This window comes from Ammospiza caudacuta, chromosome 5, assembly GCF_027887145.1.
Source record: "Ammospiza caudacuta isolate bAmmCau1 chromosome 5, bAmmCau1.pri, whole genome shotgun sequence".
Classification (NCBI taxonomy): Eukaryota; Metazoa; Chordata; class Aves; order Passeriformes; family Passerellidae; genus Ammospiza; species Ammospiza caudacuta.
In genome coordinates this window covers 18,452,390-18,471,582 of record NC_080597.1, presented here as the reverse complement: position 1 = coordinate 18,471,582, position 19,193 = coordinate 18,452,390, and the positions used below count along the sequence as shown (strand labels likewise).

Here is a 19,193-nt window from a genome sequence, read left to right as displayed (position 1 = left end):
GCATCATTGGAGAGATGGCTTCTGGCTTCTTTCAGCAGGAATTGTAATGACAGTATGAAGGGAAATGGATTCACACTTGCAGAGAGCAGGTTTAGATTGGATATTAAGAAGAAATTCTTTGCTGTGAGGGTGGTGAGGCACTAGCAAAAGTTGCCCAGAGAAGCTGTGGCTGCCCCATCCATGGCAGTGTTCCAGGCCAAGTTGTATGGAGCTCTGAGCAACCTGGGATAGTGGAAGGTGTCCCTGCCCATGGCAGGGGCCTTGGAATGAGATGATCTTTAACATCGCTTCTAACCCAAACCATTGTATGATTCTGTGCAGTGGAATCATGATTCTTTAAACCTAAACAGAAAGCCATGCTGTTCCTTTATCTTTAAATCTTAAAAATGTTAAATATTTTTTGGAAGTTTCTGTCTTGTTGTCTTGTTTGGAAGTTTCTGTCTTCTTTCTGTTTTGTCTCAGAGCTGACACAGCTCTGTGTGTCAGCTGAGAAGTCTTGAACCACCTCACACTCTTATCCCACTGTTGCCAGGGCCTTTCCCTGCCCTCCACCTCTAAAACACACACACACTTTGTGTGATTGGCTGCCTTGCCTCAGGACCAGAGACCATTCCAAACTGGGCAGTGTTGGAGGGAGGAAGAAAGCCTTCCTACCATGCCCTGCCCTCTGCAGCTGATGTTTAGTTACCCAAAAGGAGCCTCACTGTATTGTCTGATCTTTTTTTCAGTGGTTTAGGCTGTTCAACAAAGTACTGCAATTTAACAGGCTCTAAGATGACCAACAGCATGGGTTACGTGGATCTGAAAGTATAAATGGGTGATCTGGAAAAGGATGGCAACAAGGCAGCTTTGGAAACAAAAATGTGTATGGTTTAAAGCATTGCAATTGATTATGGTGTTCTTATACATTACCTTTATTTTGTAGATTTCACCTCTAATAGAAATGGTGTGTGGTGGCCAGAGGTCGCTGTATTATTCCCTTTTTGCTTCTCTAATTAGGAAATGATACCTCTTGTATGTTAGATGTGAAAATTATTGAAATTAAAATTAATGTAATTTCTGCTTTTGCTGAAATTCAGCTCTTACTGCAGTTGGTAAAAAACAGGTCCCCCATTATCCCATGGAATACTTCCATATTAATAAAGAAATAGCATTATTCCCAGATCTGAAAACAAGTAGAAATATTCAGCTTTGGAACATAATTCATCATGGCTGAGGTCAGAGGCAGGTCCAGCAAAGGTCCAGAGGTCCAGCCCTGTCCCTGGATGTGTTCAAGGCCAGGTTAGATGGAGCTTGGAGCAACCTGGTCTAGTGAAGGATGTTCCTGCCCATGGCAGGGGATTGGACAAGAGGATCTTTAATGTCCCTTCCAACCCAAATCATTCTATACAATATAATAATATACTAAATGGGTGAAAATGAGGCCCAATATATCTAAAATCTCATTTTTCTTCATCAGAATAATCAGCATTCAAGGGAAGTGATTTCTTTCAGTTTTTACCTAGTCTGCTCAAACATACAGCCAGTGTTTGGTGTATTAAACATACTATGGCTTTGGATGCTTTTAATGTGAAAATGTGGGAGGCTAAATCTTTCTCCATGAGATATATTTTCTGAAAAACTATACCCAGTTAATGACACCAAAATATTCCCTTCCTGAGTGTTCTGGAGAATCCATATGTGTATCGCATACCATTGGGTTTAAATTCAAGGGAACAAGAGGGTGTCTTTGATTTTTTCTGTTATTAATTAGGTTCTCTCTTTAATGGTAATTGTTAAGCAGTGGACAAATGCAGTTCATGCAGCAGCAGAAGGAAATGCTACAGAAATGGGAAGAATGTACAAAATTCCACCTCCAGCTCTGTGTGGTGGGCCTGGGACAGAAGGAAGGTCAGCAAGTTTTGTGGTTACTGAGGGTTGCCAGTGCCAGGACCCTGCCAACCTATTTAAAGAAACAGGACTAGTGCAGAAGGGAAGGGAGAAATTTTACAACCTTCACCTGCATTTCAGATACTGCAGTCAGTCCTGCTAATTTTAATCTTGCAGCCACCTGTACCCTAAGCAGTGTTTCAGCCTGAGGCTTCACTCTCCAGTCTGGTGGGTTTGTGTAGAGTAGCTTCCATGAGCAGGAATGTTACAGCAGTGGCTGAGGGTGCCAAATATCTAATACACTGTCCTCTAAACTAAAGAATAAGGACCTCTCTTAGTCCAGCCTGGCCAGTGAGTTTTAAAGAAAGGAAGGAATGAAAATAAAAATGATTTGCAGAATGGTTAGAGTTGGAAGGGGTCATTGAGTCCAATTCCCTGGTTCCAACAGGGCCATCCTAGGTAAGGCTGCTCAGGTCCTTGTCCACTCACATTTTGACTATCTCCAGGGTGATGGTTACATACCCTGTTTTTGACCACCCTCATGGGGAAATGTTTTGGTTTTGTATCTATTCGGATTTACCCATATTTCAGCTTATTTGTCGTGATAATTGAGATATGTCTGAAAAATGGGAAAATTCCAGCTATAACTTTTTGCCTAAAGTCACTGGAAAACCTGATGAAATTTGAATGGCAAGAAAACCTTTACACAGAGAAAAGGAATTGTTTATTGCTTTTCAACATATATTACTTGGTTTCTAGATAATCAGCTGGAGCTCAGCATAGCCTTTAGCTATGCTGTTAGTGAACAAATCCAAGACCAAAGAACTAGAGGAAAAGAAAAATGGGTTAGTTTTTTTTGGTGTGTAATCTCCTTTGTTTTTTAAGTCACTTTTCCATCTAAAATGTTCCTTTTAGTGGAATATACAGTCTGAGTTTTGCTGTTTGAGTTGTATTACCTTGAGAAACTTCACTAGCTCAGCCCCTAAACAGGATTGTTGCATATACTGGTTTTCTACTGCACTTGATACTATCTGGAAAAAGGCTTTGATCCAGGAGTTGCTGTACTGCTCATCCTCTGAATGGCTCTGAGCTCACTTTTGATTTTATCAGTTTCATCTCCAAGCCCTGCTTTAATAGCTTTCTTGGCTGCTTCTGTTGTTGTTACTTCCACCCTTAGGGCATCTTTTCAGCTCTTCTGTACTTGTCTTCTGTACTGTGAGTCTTAGAGCAGCACCAACCACCATTTATGTAGTTCCTGCTCCCCCCTGCTTCTAGTGTCTTTTTTTTTTCCCATCTGGTTCAACATGGTGGGTGCTGTCTGGGGATCAGAATTATGCGAGGCTGGAGCTGAATTTCTGATTTTCACCATGTCCAGCTCTCATGTTTTAAGTTCCCTGAGTCCTTTCTCAGAAAGCTCAAAACTTCTTTGCACATGTGGTTGTTCCCTGAGTCCTTTGCTAAACTTGGAATACATTCCCAACAGAGGTGACATTTCTGGTTGGTTTATTTTTGTAAGCAAGAAATTCTGTCTAGGCTCAGACATGTACTAGCTTGAGTTGATCACCTGAACAAAACACCCTTTAGACAAAATAAAAAGGTATTTTCTATTCAGCAGTTTTCCTATACAGGCACCATAGCTACCATTCAGAGAAAACATCTTGATTTTTTTATTTTGGGTTTTTTTAATCTACATTTTTCATCTCCCAGAAAATGAGATGCTTTTTAATTAATATTAATTTTTTTTTACACAGCAGCTTGTATGTGCTGTCACCTCAGGTACATGTTAAGTTTTTTAGAAGTAATGAATTGTAACTGTGAACCACTATGAAGAATATGCCCTCCCCTCTAACCACTGAGTATAACACCTAAAAAATACACTATGGTTTACATTTGCTTACATAAAACACTGACAAATAAGTAGAAGAAAGTTATGTTCCAACTCGTTGTTGTGCTGGAGTTGTATCAGAAAATTGTTTTCTCACTTAGCTAAACTCAGTGCCATCCTTTCAGAAAGTTGCGCTGAGGACCTCAGACTCATTGAACTGTGACATAATGTGCACAAAAGAGTTTATGTGGGAGCCTCCCCTGGAGAATTTATTTATACTCCACATTTTCCTTAGGTTTTGTTCTACATACAGTTAAGTTTCCTCTCAGGTTTCTGCTGTCTGAAAGAAGAGGTCTCGATACCTTCTCCTATCTCCCTGTGCTGTCCTTCCCTCACACTGGCTCTCACCATGCTGATTTAACTCAGGAGAAGAGCAGAACAAATTGCTTTTCTTCCCTGGGCTATTGTTCTCCTATTTATCTGAGCTAAATTGACCTGTTGAGCTTTGGACAAGCCAGCAGGAACAATGGGAATGTGTGGCCAGAAGCGGAAAACAAATTTCATTCCTGGGATTGCAGTCAGACTCAATTTTTCCTTCTGGCACCTGCTCTGGCCACTTGTTATCCAAAAGACTGTCTGGTTGTTTTTCTTCCTACCTAAGTTCCCCTCTGTTGCTGTGTGACTTTCCTGGGAATCCAGGCACAATCCAGTTCTTTTCTGGGAAGCCAAAGGAAGTAGAATGCCTCTATCCTTTTGCTGACTGACTGACTGACTGACTGACTGATGTGTTTCTGTGTGAAACATCCCTTATGTGATGCTCCATTTTATAATAATCAGTATATTAATGTATCCATGCATGTAGTGAATAAATGGGTAGAGCTCGCTCTTAAATAAGAGCTGTGATGTTGTTAACAACAGTGGTGACGATGTGTTTGGAAAAGTTGAGTTTTCCCATCTTCCTGAGACTACAGGAAGTAATTTTGTCCCCTTTTCTCTCTCTCTGTCCCTTTGCTCCTCACTTCTTGCACAGGGCATCCTGGAAACCTGCCAGCTGCTGAGCACATCGCTGACCTTCTCCCGGTGCCACCATCGAGTGGATCCTGAGCCGTACATCAGCCTCTGTGAAAGAGACATCTGTGCCTGTCCCCAGGGCATGGACTGTCACTGCCCTGCCTTCCTAGAGTATGCCAGGAGCTGCGCTCACGAAGGAGTCATTTTGGAGGGGTGGCCTGAAGAGAGCTCGTGCAGTAAGCTGGCAGATTTATTCCTAGGCTGCTCATCCCCAATAGGATTGTGCCTGTCTTGCAGATTTTTGTCCTGCAGCTAAAAGCAGCTGGTGTATTTTAGGAGGTTGGTTCATTTATAGGAAGTGCCTTTGCTCACTTCCCCCTTTCAGCTCTCCATCACCCATCTTTTTCTAGTTCTTGTCCCTAATGCAATATTTTTTGAACAGTTTATAAAGAAGATCCTGAACTGTTACATGTCCCACCACAGTGTACACAGTCAGTGAAGACTTATTTGATACACAAACATATAGACTAGGATGTTTAGATGCTATTTTACATATGGTTCAGATGTATGACATTTTCCAGCCTGTATTTTAAGTCAGCATCTTTGTGAAATGCACTCTAACATTTTTGCATAAAGACAATTGTTTTACCCTTTATTTGCTTGAATCAATTGCCTTGAAATTGAGATGTTGCCTTTTCTAATCTAATTTTTGTCTAGTTTAGTGATCCTGATTGCATCTTGAACTGCTACCTTTATTAGCCCAATATTGCTGAGTTCAGAGGTCCTGATTGCATCTGTGCTGAGGTTTTGCAACAGGGAAGTGCATAGACTGACTGAGATGGATTGTATTTATAGAGGAAAAGTCATGTTTCCACCTACTGCTGAGAACTGTGGTTTAATAGAGCTAATTAAATAAATAATTTTAACAATCTACTAATATCATGTTCTCAGTGCTTTTTCTCATGTTTTTTTGTTATGAGAAAGGACATTTTCCTTGGGATGTTTGTGTAAATTGACTACATGGGGTAAACTGTCTGATTTGTACTGATAACACTTTGTTCTCTGGTAAAGATATTCTGCTATTGGCCACTGAAGAAATCTGTGCCTTCAGACTGTGGTTAGGGCAGCAAGATGCTGCCAGCCACTTGTTCTAGGAATTGTACAGTCTGAGTTCTAGCAGTAATTTATTACCTTTCCATTGGGACATAAAAGCTCATCTCCTTGTTCAGAGTGTAAGCCAGGTAACCCATTTTTGCTGGGGCTCTTTGTAAGTCTGATTAAAAGCCACAAGTGAAATGAGCCTTTCTATAATCCCAGGAGCTTTGGAGCTCATTTCTAACCCTTGAATTCATGAGCTTCAGTTTGGTTTTTTTCCTCTGAGTCAGGAAAGAGGGAAGTGTCCAACTGCCACAGCGGGAGCTTAATTTTCTATCACCCTTCATCTGTGCTATGGTGCTTTCTCAGGAGATGGTGATGATGATGGAGGTATGGAATACTCTGCTGTGTGGGAAGGGCTCTAGTGCTGGGCACACTGTGCAAGTGTCAGTTGGTGCCCAAGCCCAGGGCATCCAGGGCAAGATCACTCCTTCGTTACCATCCCACTTCAGCAGAGGATTGGTTTGGAAAGGGCAATCTCCAACTTTTTCTTGCCACTTCATGCCCCTGCAGAATTGTAGGACATGGTGCGTGTATGCATTGAAGAGAAGGAATGCCTGTAATAATGTGTTTGCGTAGTGGCCTGGCCTAGATAATGGCAGCAGTGGAGATACCAGGCATGGGTGTTATCCTGAACTGGTGGTTCTCTGGAAGAAGGAGGATGGGATTTCAGAGTTTTAACTGTCTCCTGGTTCTCCCTGGAAACACCAAACAGGGTAATTTCACAAATGAGTGGAGTAAGTGCATGGCTTAAAGGTGCAAAACAACCACGTCTGTCCAAATTGCTTAGATATTATTGCAAAACTTCTCCCTGGGTTTATTATTCTTAATGCACTTGGGTTTAGTTATTAAGACTCAATTTATTAGAAAGCAAATTGGCTTTAACCTCTGAGTATTTACTATGCTACCAGACAGATGATATTGCAGCAAATTGAGAATCAAATATTTCTAAAATGTTCTGCTTCTAAAAAAGAAATAATCATTTAGAAGCTGACATGACTTTTTTTGTCTCTGTAGTTCAGCCCTTGATAATGAAAGGATTTGTTGGTTTCATAGTGACTGAGGAATTTGCATTTCTAATTTCTTTTAATTGTTTCAGGGCCAAGGTGTCCAGTTGGCATGGAATATAAGGAGTGTGTATCCCCATGTGCCAAAACCTGCCAGAGTCTGAATATCAATGAAGTGTGTCATGGACAATGTGTTGATGGCTGCAGCTGCCCTGGTAATTTATTTACTGGGTTATTTACAGAGAAAAATTTGGCAGTCAAGCTACTATTTTATTAGAAGAAAGAAAGCTGTGTCTTCCCTTAACTTTTCCTGAAATCAGAAACACTTCTTTTTTTCTGGGACTATGCCCTAGAATAATCCAGTTTCTGTAGCGCCTGTATGCTCACTCCATGAAAGGGCCATTTTTCCTGGCCAACTAAAAAATAAATGTTTCTGTGAAAATCAGTACCAACTAATATTCCAAGATTGCCTTTATTTCTTGGTGAGAGACTGCTTGCCTTTGATGTACTCCTGAATTGCTTGGGTTAGAGGCAAATACAGTTAGGGGAAGAAATGGCAGAGAATGCACTGAAGGAATTTCTTGCAGAAAAACAGTACATGTAGAGCTTGGACTGCAAATTCAAAGTTCTTCATGATTTAAGTGAATAATTTAATTTATTATTGAATCTTCCATGCAGGAGATTTGATTGGATTAAAGGGAGCAGCCCAGCTACACCAATTTTCTATTTCTGTCTGTTGTACTTAAAACAACTGCAGGAGGAGAGCTTCGTTCCTGGCTCCAAAGCTCCATATGCTTCCATTTCTAGCTGGTTTGGTTTTTTTTTTTTTTTTTTGTTGTTGTTCACTGGGTGCTTTGTTTGGTTTGAATAGGACTATCTCTGCATTTCAGCCTGTCTGGGCTTTGTAAATGCACACAGGTGTTTAGTGTTGCCTTGTACAAGATGCCAGGTGTGACAGAGGTTTGCAGAGCTTTGCTTTCCAAAACAAGGCAATAATAACAATGTCAGCCTCGTTTGAGGAATTTGGTAGTTTCCCATTCAGCTGCCAGTCTCTTCCTTGCTGGAGGTTCAGAAGTGTGGCAGGACCTGCAAAGGTGACAGGTGATGTAACCAGACTCTGGAGATTATTTTGTTGTGAAGGATCCAGCTACTGTATTTGTGAAGGATCCAGCTAATGTATTTGTGCAGTCCTGGAAGTGTTGGAGAAAGCTGAAGGAGCTTAATTAATCCTCCGGCTGCACAAGGGCTCTTGCTGTACTTTTCCTTTGGTAGATGCACTGGTCTGTTCAGCATGGCAAAGGTCTAAGGAGAGAGAAACTCTCTCTCTGAGAGGCGGAGAAGCAGGAACTCCACAGAAAGGATGAAAGGCATGAGAATAACAATCAGCAGTTCAAAACTTTTACTGGAGTTTCATAGAAAACCAGGAGGATCTGACAGATGACTAGAGGGATTTTTGATGAAGATTTACCTTCACTTAGTTTCCCTCCAGTGCTCCAAGGGCAAACAGGATCTGAAGTATGTTTGACAAATGTCTTCCTTATTTTTTTATTTTTCCCCTCTGTTAAATGTCCCTCATGGTTACATTAATTGCTGTAAATGAAATTACTCTTGCCAGGAAAAAAAACAGGCATTCTGTTTTCCTTGTGTTCTCTGGAGAGCCACAGCACTCTTAAATGCTCAGATCTTGTTGTGATTCTCTCTCACTGGAAGGATTTTCTCAACAGCCAAGATCTTTCCAGGCAGCTCTATAGGAAGAACAGGAGAAAGGAGACTTATCTGGGTCTTGGGATCAGTGATGACTGCTGCTGCCAGGGAAAGGAGCCAAAATCTCTGCAGGCAATTGGAAGGAGTCACTCAAAGAAAAGGCACAGGGGTGTTCAAGAAAACAAATGTTTTGCCACAGCAGCTCTTTTGAAAATGGCAGAATATCAACTCTCTCTCAATATAGGGGTTGAATAGAAAGCACTATAAACTAGCAATAGAAGCAAGGACAAGTTTCTACCTTAGAATAACCTTGTAACTCCTTTGTGCCTCTGTTTATCGTTAGAGTACAAAGAGCTCTCTCCATAGGTAATTATAGCTGTGTAATATAGAAACCTCAGCAGCTCCCCCCCCTCAAGTTGGGAAGCTGGCCCTTTTGCTTTTTGCCTCTGCAGATGTTCAGAAGTGGCTTCTTTCTCTCAGACTTTGCTAAGAGTCTGAGACTTTCTTAAGTCTTTGCTAGACTTAAATGGTGTCCAAATTTGTTTCTTCATTTCTCACTTTGCCTCATCTTTGATTCTCTTATGACGAATACAGGACCTTCTGTGGACACCCTTTACTGCAGCCAGTGAAGTTCATGGTTTTTCCAACAGTCAAGTCCCAGGCCAACTTTTATCAACTTTGATTGTGCTCCTTGTGTTTAATTTGTCTATGTCCCAACATGTGTTCTGGACCTGCAGATGTGCTAAGCAAGGAGCTTTTCTGGGAGCACCAGGAATGCTTTGTTCAGCATGTCTGAGGGAGAGGCAGCACCAGAAGGGAAGCAGACACCTGCCCTTGTGAGGCTTTTTGGCAAGCCTCATTCCTTTTTATTGCTGTCTATGACTAAGTATGGATAATAATGCATATGAAGTCTTGGCGAAGTCTATGAAGAACAACAAAATCTAATTGTATTTATGTTTCTGTCCCTGTGTGTGTGATATGGGTGTCTGACTTATCCAGAAGGGCTGCTCCTTGATGGTGACCACTGCATTGAAAGCTCTGACTGCTCCTGCATCCACTCTGGAAAACATTATCCTCCTGGCTTCACCATCTCCCAGGACTGCAACTCATGGTAAACCCTTTGCTGCTCTGGTGTGGTTGCTGTAGATAAGTACTGCACACCGGTCAGTGACTGCTTTGCATTACCTTTCTAGAAATCTCTCTACCTTTAAAAAATTTCCTTTCACTGGCAAAGGGCTTGCTCTCTTACTGGAATTCCTAGCCCCTTCCAAGAAGTGAGCTGTTCACAAAGGCAAAATCAGCTCTGTTTTTAAAGGGAGATTTGATCTGATAGAACAACATGAAGGTCACTCCTTCAAAGAGCAGAGAACTACCTGTTTCCTGTGGATAAGAGAGACCAGCAGGTTCCCATGTCTGGATAGTATCAGCGGTGGTGTCTTTGTTTTGACTTCCTAAGTGTATTTAACCTCTAAACCCCATTTCTTTCCAAGAGGAGTTAGCCTAAGGCACGTCCTTAGAAATTGTTACAGGACTAATGAGTCTTCCTAGCATGGCCCACAATTTTTCTTTCACTCCTGAGTACCCGACTGGAGGGGAAAAACAGCACTTTAAAGAAAGGAAGAGGAATTAGTCGCATATTCCTGATCTGGTTTTGTGTTCAGTGTGGACATATTTGTGCAAGGAGTTTGGACAACTGTTTACTCAGAAGTTTCCAATTGGAGCACAGAAGGAGGAGTACTCAATGAAGGCCATGACATGCAGAAGAAAGGTGGTCTGTGCATCATCCCTGTTAATCAGCAGCTATTCATTACCTGCACCACATGTCCCAGAACACAAGCCATAACCATGACATTAGCATTTTATCTTTTTCCGTGCAGTCCTCTGCAGCTTTGAGCTTGACCACATTGTTCAGCCTTAGTGCTCTTGGGAGATGACTGTATCCTGACAGGCTGGGTTTTTTATTGCTTGTGTTTTGTTACTGCTTCCTATTTTTCTAACTTGATGCTTCTGTGGAGAACGTCATTCCGTTGACTCTGCATTTAACATCCTCAATAATCTGCCTCCCCACAAATGGTTTTCAGGGGCTGGGATAATTAAAGGAATGAGAAGAATATAGTAGCTCTTGAAACAAAGAGTGCAGAGGGGGTTGTGAAAGACACTGGAGTTGATCACAGCAGGGGAGTTTGATGTAAGAAGTAGTAAAGGGGAATAGATTTGTTTAAGGGCTAGTGAGGCAATTTTCACTGCCTAATAAAGATGGGCTGTGAAGAGGATGGGGTCGAACTCTTCTCAGAGGCAAACAGCAAAACGTTGTGAAGCAATGGACACAAGCTGAAAAAGAAATTCTGTTTTGACACAAAAAAACTTCTTCTCCCTTCTCCAGTGCTGCACTGGGACAGCTGCTCAGTGAGGCTGTGGGACCTCATCTTGGATATTTCTAAACTCAAATGGGCAAGGTCCTCACCCACCTAATCTAGCTTTGACATTGCTTTCTCAGAGTTGGGGATTGTAGTAAATTATTTTCCTAGAAGTCCCTTCAAACATTTTTACCCCTGTGATTCTGTTGTATTGATAGATACACCTTGAGAACTGCATTGAACTCATTCCACATTAGTGGAATATAGATGAAAATTCCATTAAACACAGAGCTTTGACAGGGAAACCCAGAAATCCGTGAGTTCTGCCACCATACCTATTCATATTATCAGCAGTTGCTGTCATATGATGAGAAGAAGGGATGACTACATTAAGAAATGAAGTTATGGGAGATGTAAGGAATGTTGGGGACTGATCTAACTTCCCTAGGACAGATGACCATTTTCAGTTTTTTGGGAAAAATGTGCAACAGAAGATTTATATTCATGTACTCTTAATTAACTTGCTACTATCTCTTTCCTAGCATTTGTCGACGTGGCATGTGGATCTGCAGCAATGGGGAATGCCCAGGTATGTTGGCTTCACTCTTTTCAGGTTTTGACAAATAAGCCTTGCCTACGTCCCTCCCACTCATGCCCCACTTAGGTATTTTTTTTTTTACTCAAAAACCAAATCTTTGTTCTTCCTTGCTTGATCCAGTACAATCCAGTTGGGATCCTACTTTTAAGTTCTTCTCCTGAGACAAGTCAGACATTGCTCTGTGTGGTTTATGTGTAGCAATGAAAAATCCTGTTTGGTGGGAAGGCCGGTTCCTGCTTTGATTACTTAGTTTGCCAGTTATAAGTGTCTGTATGTTCAGAGGATTGGCTTGCAGGTAGAGGAACATTCCTGGCTTTCTTTGACCACGTACAATTTCTCATTGTACTTTATTGACCATGACAATTCCCTCATGGTCATGTTGTGGGTGAAGGAGGCACAGTCCCAGGGAGAAAGTGGCTGCCCTGCCTTCCATGGGTGCTGGCAGATTGGAGAGGCAGCTTGCAGATTTTCATGTTTCTCTTTGCTGATTTATGACCGGAGATATCTCAGGGACGCCACTTGTAGATTTCCATGTTTCTCTTTGCTGATTTATGCCCAGAGATAGCTCAGGGACGCCACTTGTAAGTTTTCTGCGCTGTTTAGGCTGTTTAGGTGGCCTGGAAAGGCCCAGGGATGGCCTTGAAGAGCCCGGCGCTTCAAAGGACGAGGAGAGACTTCTGATCTTGTCTCGGTCTCGGTGTTTATTAATTGTTTATCTAAAAGATTTTCTTTCAGCCCGACAGAGGTCTGCACAGCAAGTCAGCCATGGGCACACTCTGCAAGCCCCTGGGGCGGTCACTTATCTTTATACCCGAAGTTACGTGTACAATATTTATCATTTTTCCCCAATACCTTCTACCCTTATTAACCGGTGCACTTCTAGTAATAACCAATCCCAAAGTGCCACCATCACCACAGAAGATGGAGGCCAAGAAGAAGAAGAAGAAGAAGAACAGGACACACCCCAATTCCTCCATCTTACTTCTTTAGACCCCCCTGTACCAAAATCCTAAACCCTGTGTTTTACACTCTAATTAACTTATACCTTCACCATTTACCCCAGTGAAATCCTCCCAGTCCTCATACAGGTGTCGTCTCCTGTGTAGGATCAAAGCCCTGCCACCAGACACTTCTGGCAACATTCCAGGACTCCCGAGCCCCCCAAGGGTGTTCTCGGCCACTCTGCACCTCCATCCTGAGGTGCTGAGATCCCACAGCAGCTCTGCAGATGCAGACTGGGGTTATGGCTGGACAGGAAAACAGCAGATTTGCGGGCTTTGGTGGTTTTTTGTTGAGATGAGACTGTGCAACCCTCACAAGTTAGGGAAATTGCAACAATCTTAGGGTGTTCTATCAAAAAAGTCTGTAATTTTTTGGTAACATGAAACTTGCTTAACTCATCAATGGTCCTTTTCCTCCTGCTTTAGAACAAAAGAGCACTTCCCCCAAAGTATCAACACTTAAGGAAGAGGATGGGGGGTGGTGTATGTAAATATTCAAAATGGAAATGACATTTTTAGTGAGCTGTCCCCTGTGCTTGTTCATTAAGGATCTCTTCAAGTGCAGAGAATCTCACTGTCTAAAACACAGCTTCAAGGACACAGCCCAGGCTGATTAATGACATCTTTTAGCTAATGGGCAGCAGCATGATTACAAACAAGAAATAGGTGCTTTTGTAACTTCAGTTTTTCCTTAGGTTCTAGCTTTTAATGTCCTTGCTCTCTGGACTGTGATGAATACTCTGTGGGCCAAATTTTTATCCTTAACTCCAGCCACATTTTCTTCATAGTGATTATAGAAGTGAAGATAAATCTGGTATTGAGGCTTGCAAACAGATGTTGATCTCCAGCTCTGTGCAAGAGGCAATATAGCATTGCAGCCTTTTCCTGAATTGGGAAGCTGTCCCAAATGAGCAGAAGTGGAAAAGAAAAGCAGCTTATTTTTGTACCTTCTGCCAATATATCTAAATCAGTTTTCTACTAGGCTTGTTCAAGACTGAATGTTGTATACCTGCAGCTGTTGTACATGTGCCTGCTAAAAACTCTATAAACTGTACTGAGGGCAGCAAAGCCTCCCAGAGTAGCCAAATTTATATTGTTACCTGTGGTGTTTGTCTCTACTTGAAGTAATATTGCAGCATATTTTCATTGTTGGTTAGTTACCACAAACATTTCTAAAATCATATGTCCAGAAAATTTATGTAGTTACTTGTATAAACTTTAAGTAGTTCTGTTTTTCTTTTGATCAACTTTTTTTTTTTTTGTCAGGAAAGATTGCTTTCATATTGTGGGAGTGAATTGCCCAGCTTTAAAGTTGGTGATAAGGTGAATCCAAAGCTGAAGCTGGCTGGCACTACCAAGAGGCTTTCAAGCAGATATCATAACGGAAATAATTATGAAGGCGAAGGTTTCAGGAAATTTCATGGAATGCATTATATCAAATGGTGTAGATAGAGGGATCCATAAGTAAAGACTTGGCCACAGAAAAGAAAATTCCCTTTCAGTAGCAGTGCCAAAGGCTGGGACTTGTCTTAGATAGCAGTCCTCAGTTCTCTGTGCCTCAAACCTGTCCTCGTTTCCTTGTTGCAGAGAATGCCCTGAAAATCAAACTCCAAGGGATGACAAATATCCAGGAGATGCTGGACTTCTCTTAGGGTGAATCAGAGCTGTGTAAGGCTGGGAATCCTCAGCATCTGTACTTTAGCATCAGCTGGTTTAAGATAGTAAACACTAAATAATATGCTGAAGAGGGAAAATTCCACAAGATGTTCATTAGACAGATCTTCTGTGGGACTTAAAGGCAGCGAAGAGAGAATAACTCATAGAGCTCACCTGCCAGCTTGTAACATTTAACCCTTCTCCAACCTTTGGTTGGTGATGGCCAATGTATGCCCAGCACTTGTATTTTGTTCTGGGTGAGGAAGTGGCTGCCCACCTTATTTGCCAAGGGATCATCTGTAAGTGTGATGGTCTTCTCATATGGAAGATTTTCTTTGCAAGCTCTGTGGAGTTGGAGCCTTTCCATGTGTTTGCATGATGCGACACTAAATCCCAGCTGTGGTACTGGGATACTGCCTTCCTGGAAGTGAAAAGCCACAACTTACCAAAACAACTTCAAATGCTGATATGTTTAAATAGCTCCTTTTTCTAGTAGAAAGATGGTCCAGCCAGGCTTTCCCATTATTCTGTGAGGACTTTAGATGTAGCTATTGTAACTATAGAATGATTTTTAACTTTCTGTTAGTTGATATGATGGTTCAGGGTAAAGTCCAACATAAATTTTACCGTTGGAAGGACTCACACAGACATTATCTTCCAGCTCTTCATTCTCATAAAGTATTTTATACTAAAATAACATATTGGCATTTAAGGCATCCCAAGAAAAGAATATAGGTTTTTCCATAGGCACAAATTTCAGCTCTTGACTGCGGTTTTTTCTGTGTTCCCCAGCTGTTGTTGGTTCCTCTGTTACTACTGGTAATGTCTTACGGAAATAAACAGTGAGATAAGGATCTTGCTGGTGCTTTCTGGTCTGTGTGGAGTTCAGGCCTTGTACAACCTGTTCCACCAGGGCTGCTCTTCCCCCTCAGAGACTTGTGGGGGCTGAGCAGGATTTTGCTTGAATCTGGCACTGGGATGATTAATGGCTTTTTGCTTTTTCTAGGGGAATGCTCTGTCACCGGCCAGTCCCATTTCAAAAGCTTTGACAACAAGTATTTCACCTTCAGTGGGATTTGCCAGTACTTATTTGCCAAGGATTGTGTGGGAAATTCCTTCTCTGTGATCATCGAGACGGTGCAGGTAACAGCAGCCTCGGCTGGTGCCTCTGCGCATGCTCTTGAGAGTGCGGGCGGAGCTGTGGGACTATGACATGAATTGCAGATGCACAGGCCAATAGAAGTAATTTCCCTATGAGATAAATGGTTTAAATAACAGATGCAGTCTTTCTCCTTAGTTAATAAGTGTTTTGCTTCTCCTCACCACCATTCCCAGGAGCCTGCCTGAGGATGGAGACTTACGATGATGTTTGGAGAATGGGCCCTCACTCTTTGCCAGCTGAACAAACAAACAGAGGCGACGGTGCACTCCTTGCCAGGCACCCTGGCTGCTGGTGCTTCCCTAATGCCTATGGGGAAAGGACATTTCCTTGGACACCAAGCAGGGTGCACTGGCGGAGCAGTGCCTTGCTTTGTTTCCCATTTAGTCAGATTGGCTGGTGATTTTTCTTTGTACTCAGACAGCAGCTCCTGACTCTTTGCTGCCTCCCCTGATGGATGTGTGAGAGGCAGCTGCAGAGAGGCAGGAAAGGGAGCCAGACCAGTGCAGGGAGGGATGGAGACCCTGAAGGGGGATGTCACAGGGAGGTTTACACAGTTGTGAAATAAATCGACCTGTTATTCTTGGGAAAAGGTGAACAAACCTAGAGACTGAAAAAGACCCTGAGGCAAGGAGAGGGGAAGAAAGGTGACAGGGACAGTGGAACTGAAGTCAGGGAGAGTTGCAATGGAGACAGGAGACTGACAGGAGGGAAGGGGAGCTCAGTATCAGTATCCAGCAGCACCAGGGAAGTTGCAGGCTTTGGAGAAATGGGCTGTGACAGTTCTCCATACCATCTGCGTCTGTCTACTGCATTAGAGAGCTCTGATAGCCATCAGTGCTTGGGAGCCTGCAGGACAGGTTTCCACTGAAACTTCCCTTTTGAAACCAGGGAGGAGACTTGGGGCCCCTGCAATCCCTGTTCCTCATCTAGGTATCCCGAAGCCGGGAAAACAAACACCTCAGCAGTCTTGGGTAATGTGAACTAAGTGGCCTTTTTCCCCAGGCTGAGTGGGTCAGGTGTCCTTCCTGCTCCTGCCACAACTCTGGGGCTGGTCACTGCCAGGGGTCTGGTGGAACACCCACAGATCCTTTTCCAAGTTCTGAGATGGGGAGCTCAGCCCTGGTGCATGATTAGTGGGATAATGGAGGGAGGGCTGCCAGCCTGCTGTCTGTGGGATGCAGAAACCAGATCTATAAAACCAGTGTGACACTCAACACCTTTCATATTAGATGCCAAAATGCCTTCTGGTACTAAGTCACCAAGAAAGTGAAAACCTGATGTTTGAGGCAGATTTTCCCTTCTCTGCAGTGTGCAGATGATCCTGATGCTGTGTGCACTCGCTCAGCTTCTGTCCGGATCCAGGATATGGACAACAGCATCATTAAAATGAAACATGGAGGAGGAGTTTCACTGAATGGACAGGACATACAGATCCCTTCACTGCAAGGTGTGTTCACATGGGCTGACTCTGGCCAGCCACTGAAAGCCTCCTGCTTAGTAGTGGTTTTAGACATGCCATAGCCCAGCTTAATCAAAGAGTGTTTTCAATGCCAAACTCTCTTGCAGTGTCTTCTAGAAGCTCTGTCATTTCAGCTTCTCTCCATGAAAAAGACAGATCTTGACTTGGCTCCTCTAAAATAAGAAGAATTAAGCTCATCTGCACTTGTGAGATTTGTGAAAATCACTGTTGGTCTATTCTTTTTTGAAATTATTATTTTTCAACAGAAGCTTGAAATCATGGAATCACAGAATTATTTGGTTTGGACCTTAAAGATCATCTGGTTCAACCCCCCTTCCTCGGCCAAGACACCTTCCACTATCCCAGGTTGCTCTGAGCCCCATCCTTGGCCGCTTCCAGGGATGAGGCAGCCACAGCTGCTCTGGGCAACCTGTGCCAGGGCCTCAGCAACCTCACAGGGAAAAATTTCTTCCTGATATCCAATCTAAACCTGCTCTCTGTCAATGTAAAGCCATTCCCTCTTGTCCTGTCACTACATCTTGTAAAAGCTCACTAGCACCCTGTGGTTGCCTTCAGGTGCTCTCCGTGTCCAGCGTGTGGTGAGGAGTTCAGTTCGCCTCACCTATGGGGATGATCTGCAGATTGACTGGGATGGTCATGGACAACTCCTAGTGAAGGTAGTTTTTCTGTTTTTTTTCTGCCTGTTTGCCCCCTCTCTCGTTCCACCCAAATATGTACAAAGATTTTCTTGTCTGAAGTCAGAAATTGCTTTTTGTTGCATGTTAGGAATTCCTTTCTCTTTTGCTACTCCCAGAGTAATACACAGGTTCTTTTGTATTCCAGAAACAAACACTTCATCTTAGAGCAGCTTGGTAGCTTTTTTCTCCCCCCCCCCTTTTTTTTTTGGATGTGTATGTAATGACAGCCGTTATTAACCATGAACAGTTTTGTGTTTTGTTGAGCAGATATCCTCAAAACTGGAGTTTTGTTTTTGTTTGCTTTGACTGCCTTGTCTAAACGAACAGATGTGAATGACTTAAAATAAAGGAAGGAAAGGCACCCAGAGACACAGTTACTCATATTTTCCAGGAAATAGAAATCAGCTCATAGATGTGTTGTGGGCTCCTTCTACTGTGAGGAATATTTTAAGTCAGCCTTGATTAACAATTAGGTTTTGTTGGTGCTGCAGAGACAGCAAAGTGTAGAAAAATTGAGCTAAGTTTAAAAGAAATTATCTGTAAGGAAGTGTAACCACAGCCCTGTTGCCTTTGAATCCCCCTTTTAGTAGGAGTCTGCTCACTGAGAGGAGTCTTGCCAAGAAAACCAGTTTTCCTGAGATTTTCTGCCGAGTGGTAAATGCTGTCCTCTTTGAACCACGGTGTTGCTTTTGCATTCTCCTTCCCTGCCCCGAAATCTGGCTTAAATGTCATGTCTGGCACAGCACCAAGGGTTATGAAAGCCAGTTCAGAACTGAGTTCAAGAGTTGAAAAGAAAACAGATAAGAAAGGTCTGGAATAATTTTAGAAAGCATCTGTGGGTTTGTGGTTGTTGTTTTGATTTAACCTGTATCTCTGTGCTCTGAGGGTCCTAAAAGTTCTTTTGGGGCTTAGAATAATTCACTTCAGTCCCTTAGCACATCTCAGGAGTTTTGGCTTTCCTCAGTATTCAAAATATTTTTCTCCCAGGTCAGAAACCCATATAACTGGGCAGATTTTTTGTCCCATTGAAAACAAACCTAATTTTGTGCTCCAGATCATCTACCTATAAAAGCAGTGGAAGTTTCTCCAGTTGTCTGCTCCTTCCCTTGCTGGGCATCTAAAGCATCTCTTTAATTGCTTTTGGAGAGTTATTTTATACTGGATTTGGAGATTGACCTCTTGCCAAGTATTTCTGATAATAATTGGAGGAAGTGATACACTTCCATTACCTTGTTCTGGCAAAAATTCTTCCTGTGTTCCTCAAGAAGACTCTGCTTTCTGTAACTGCCTGATATTTGTGATTTGAGCTTCCACTCCAAAATACTGCACAATTTGGACTTGTGAGTCACTGCTCCATCTGCAGAGTACGTGAAAGAGCAGTAATACTCTTAGTAGTAAGAATATTTATTCTCTGATTGTTCTTTTTGATGCTCCGTATTTATTCTCTGACCCCCGTGTTTGAATGCTGGGTAGTATTAGGTTATATTTTGGAGGATGCTTTTTATTTTTATTTATACAGAAAAACTGTTTTCTTTGAAAAATGTGAATTTTTATAACTTTTTTTGTTTGTTTCACTGGTTACTCCTGCAAGCCTGCCTAAACTCACACTCAGCTACATGAATAGAGAGGGCTGATGTAGCATCAGAATTCCTGTGTTTGTAATGTACCTGAGCTTTACTCCTAACAGAAAC

The 19,193-nt window shown here is 42.4% G+C and overlaps 1 protein-coding gene across 2 annotated transcripts in view; it reads left to right on the top strand.

Annotated features, from left to right (window-relative positions):
- The window catches only part of VWF (von Willebrand factor), a 146,818-nt gene that overhangs the window by 39,088 nt on the left and 88,537 nt on the right, over positions 1 to 19,193 (top strand). For both annotated transcript variants that reach the window (XM_058806037.1, XM_058806038.1), the window contains exons 7-13: positions 4,725 to 4,941; positions 6,960 to 7,082; positions 9,571 to 9,682; positions 11,471 to 11,517; positions 15,190 to 15,326; positions 16,654 to 16,792; positions 17,381 to 17,481. In XM_058806037.1, coding sequence (XP_058662020.1) covers positions 4,725 to 4,941; positions 6,960 to 7,082; positions 9,571 to 9,682; positions 11,471 to 11,517; positions 15,190 to 15,326; positions 16,654 to 16,792; positions 17,381 to 17,481 — 876 coding nt within the window. The remainder of the gene's footprint in view (positions 1 to 4,724; positions 4,942 to 6,959; positions 7,083 to 9,570; positions 9,683 to 11,470; positions 11,518 to 15,189; positions 15,327 to 16,653; positions 16,793 to 17,380; positions 17,482 to 19,193) is intronic.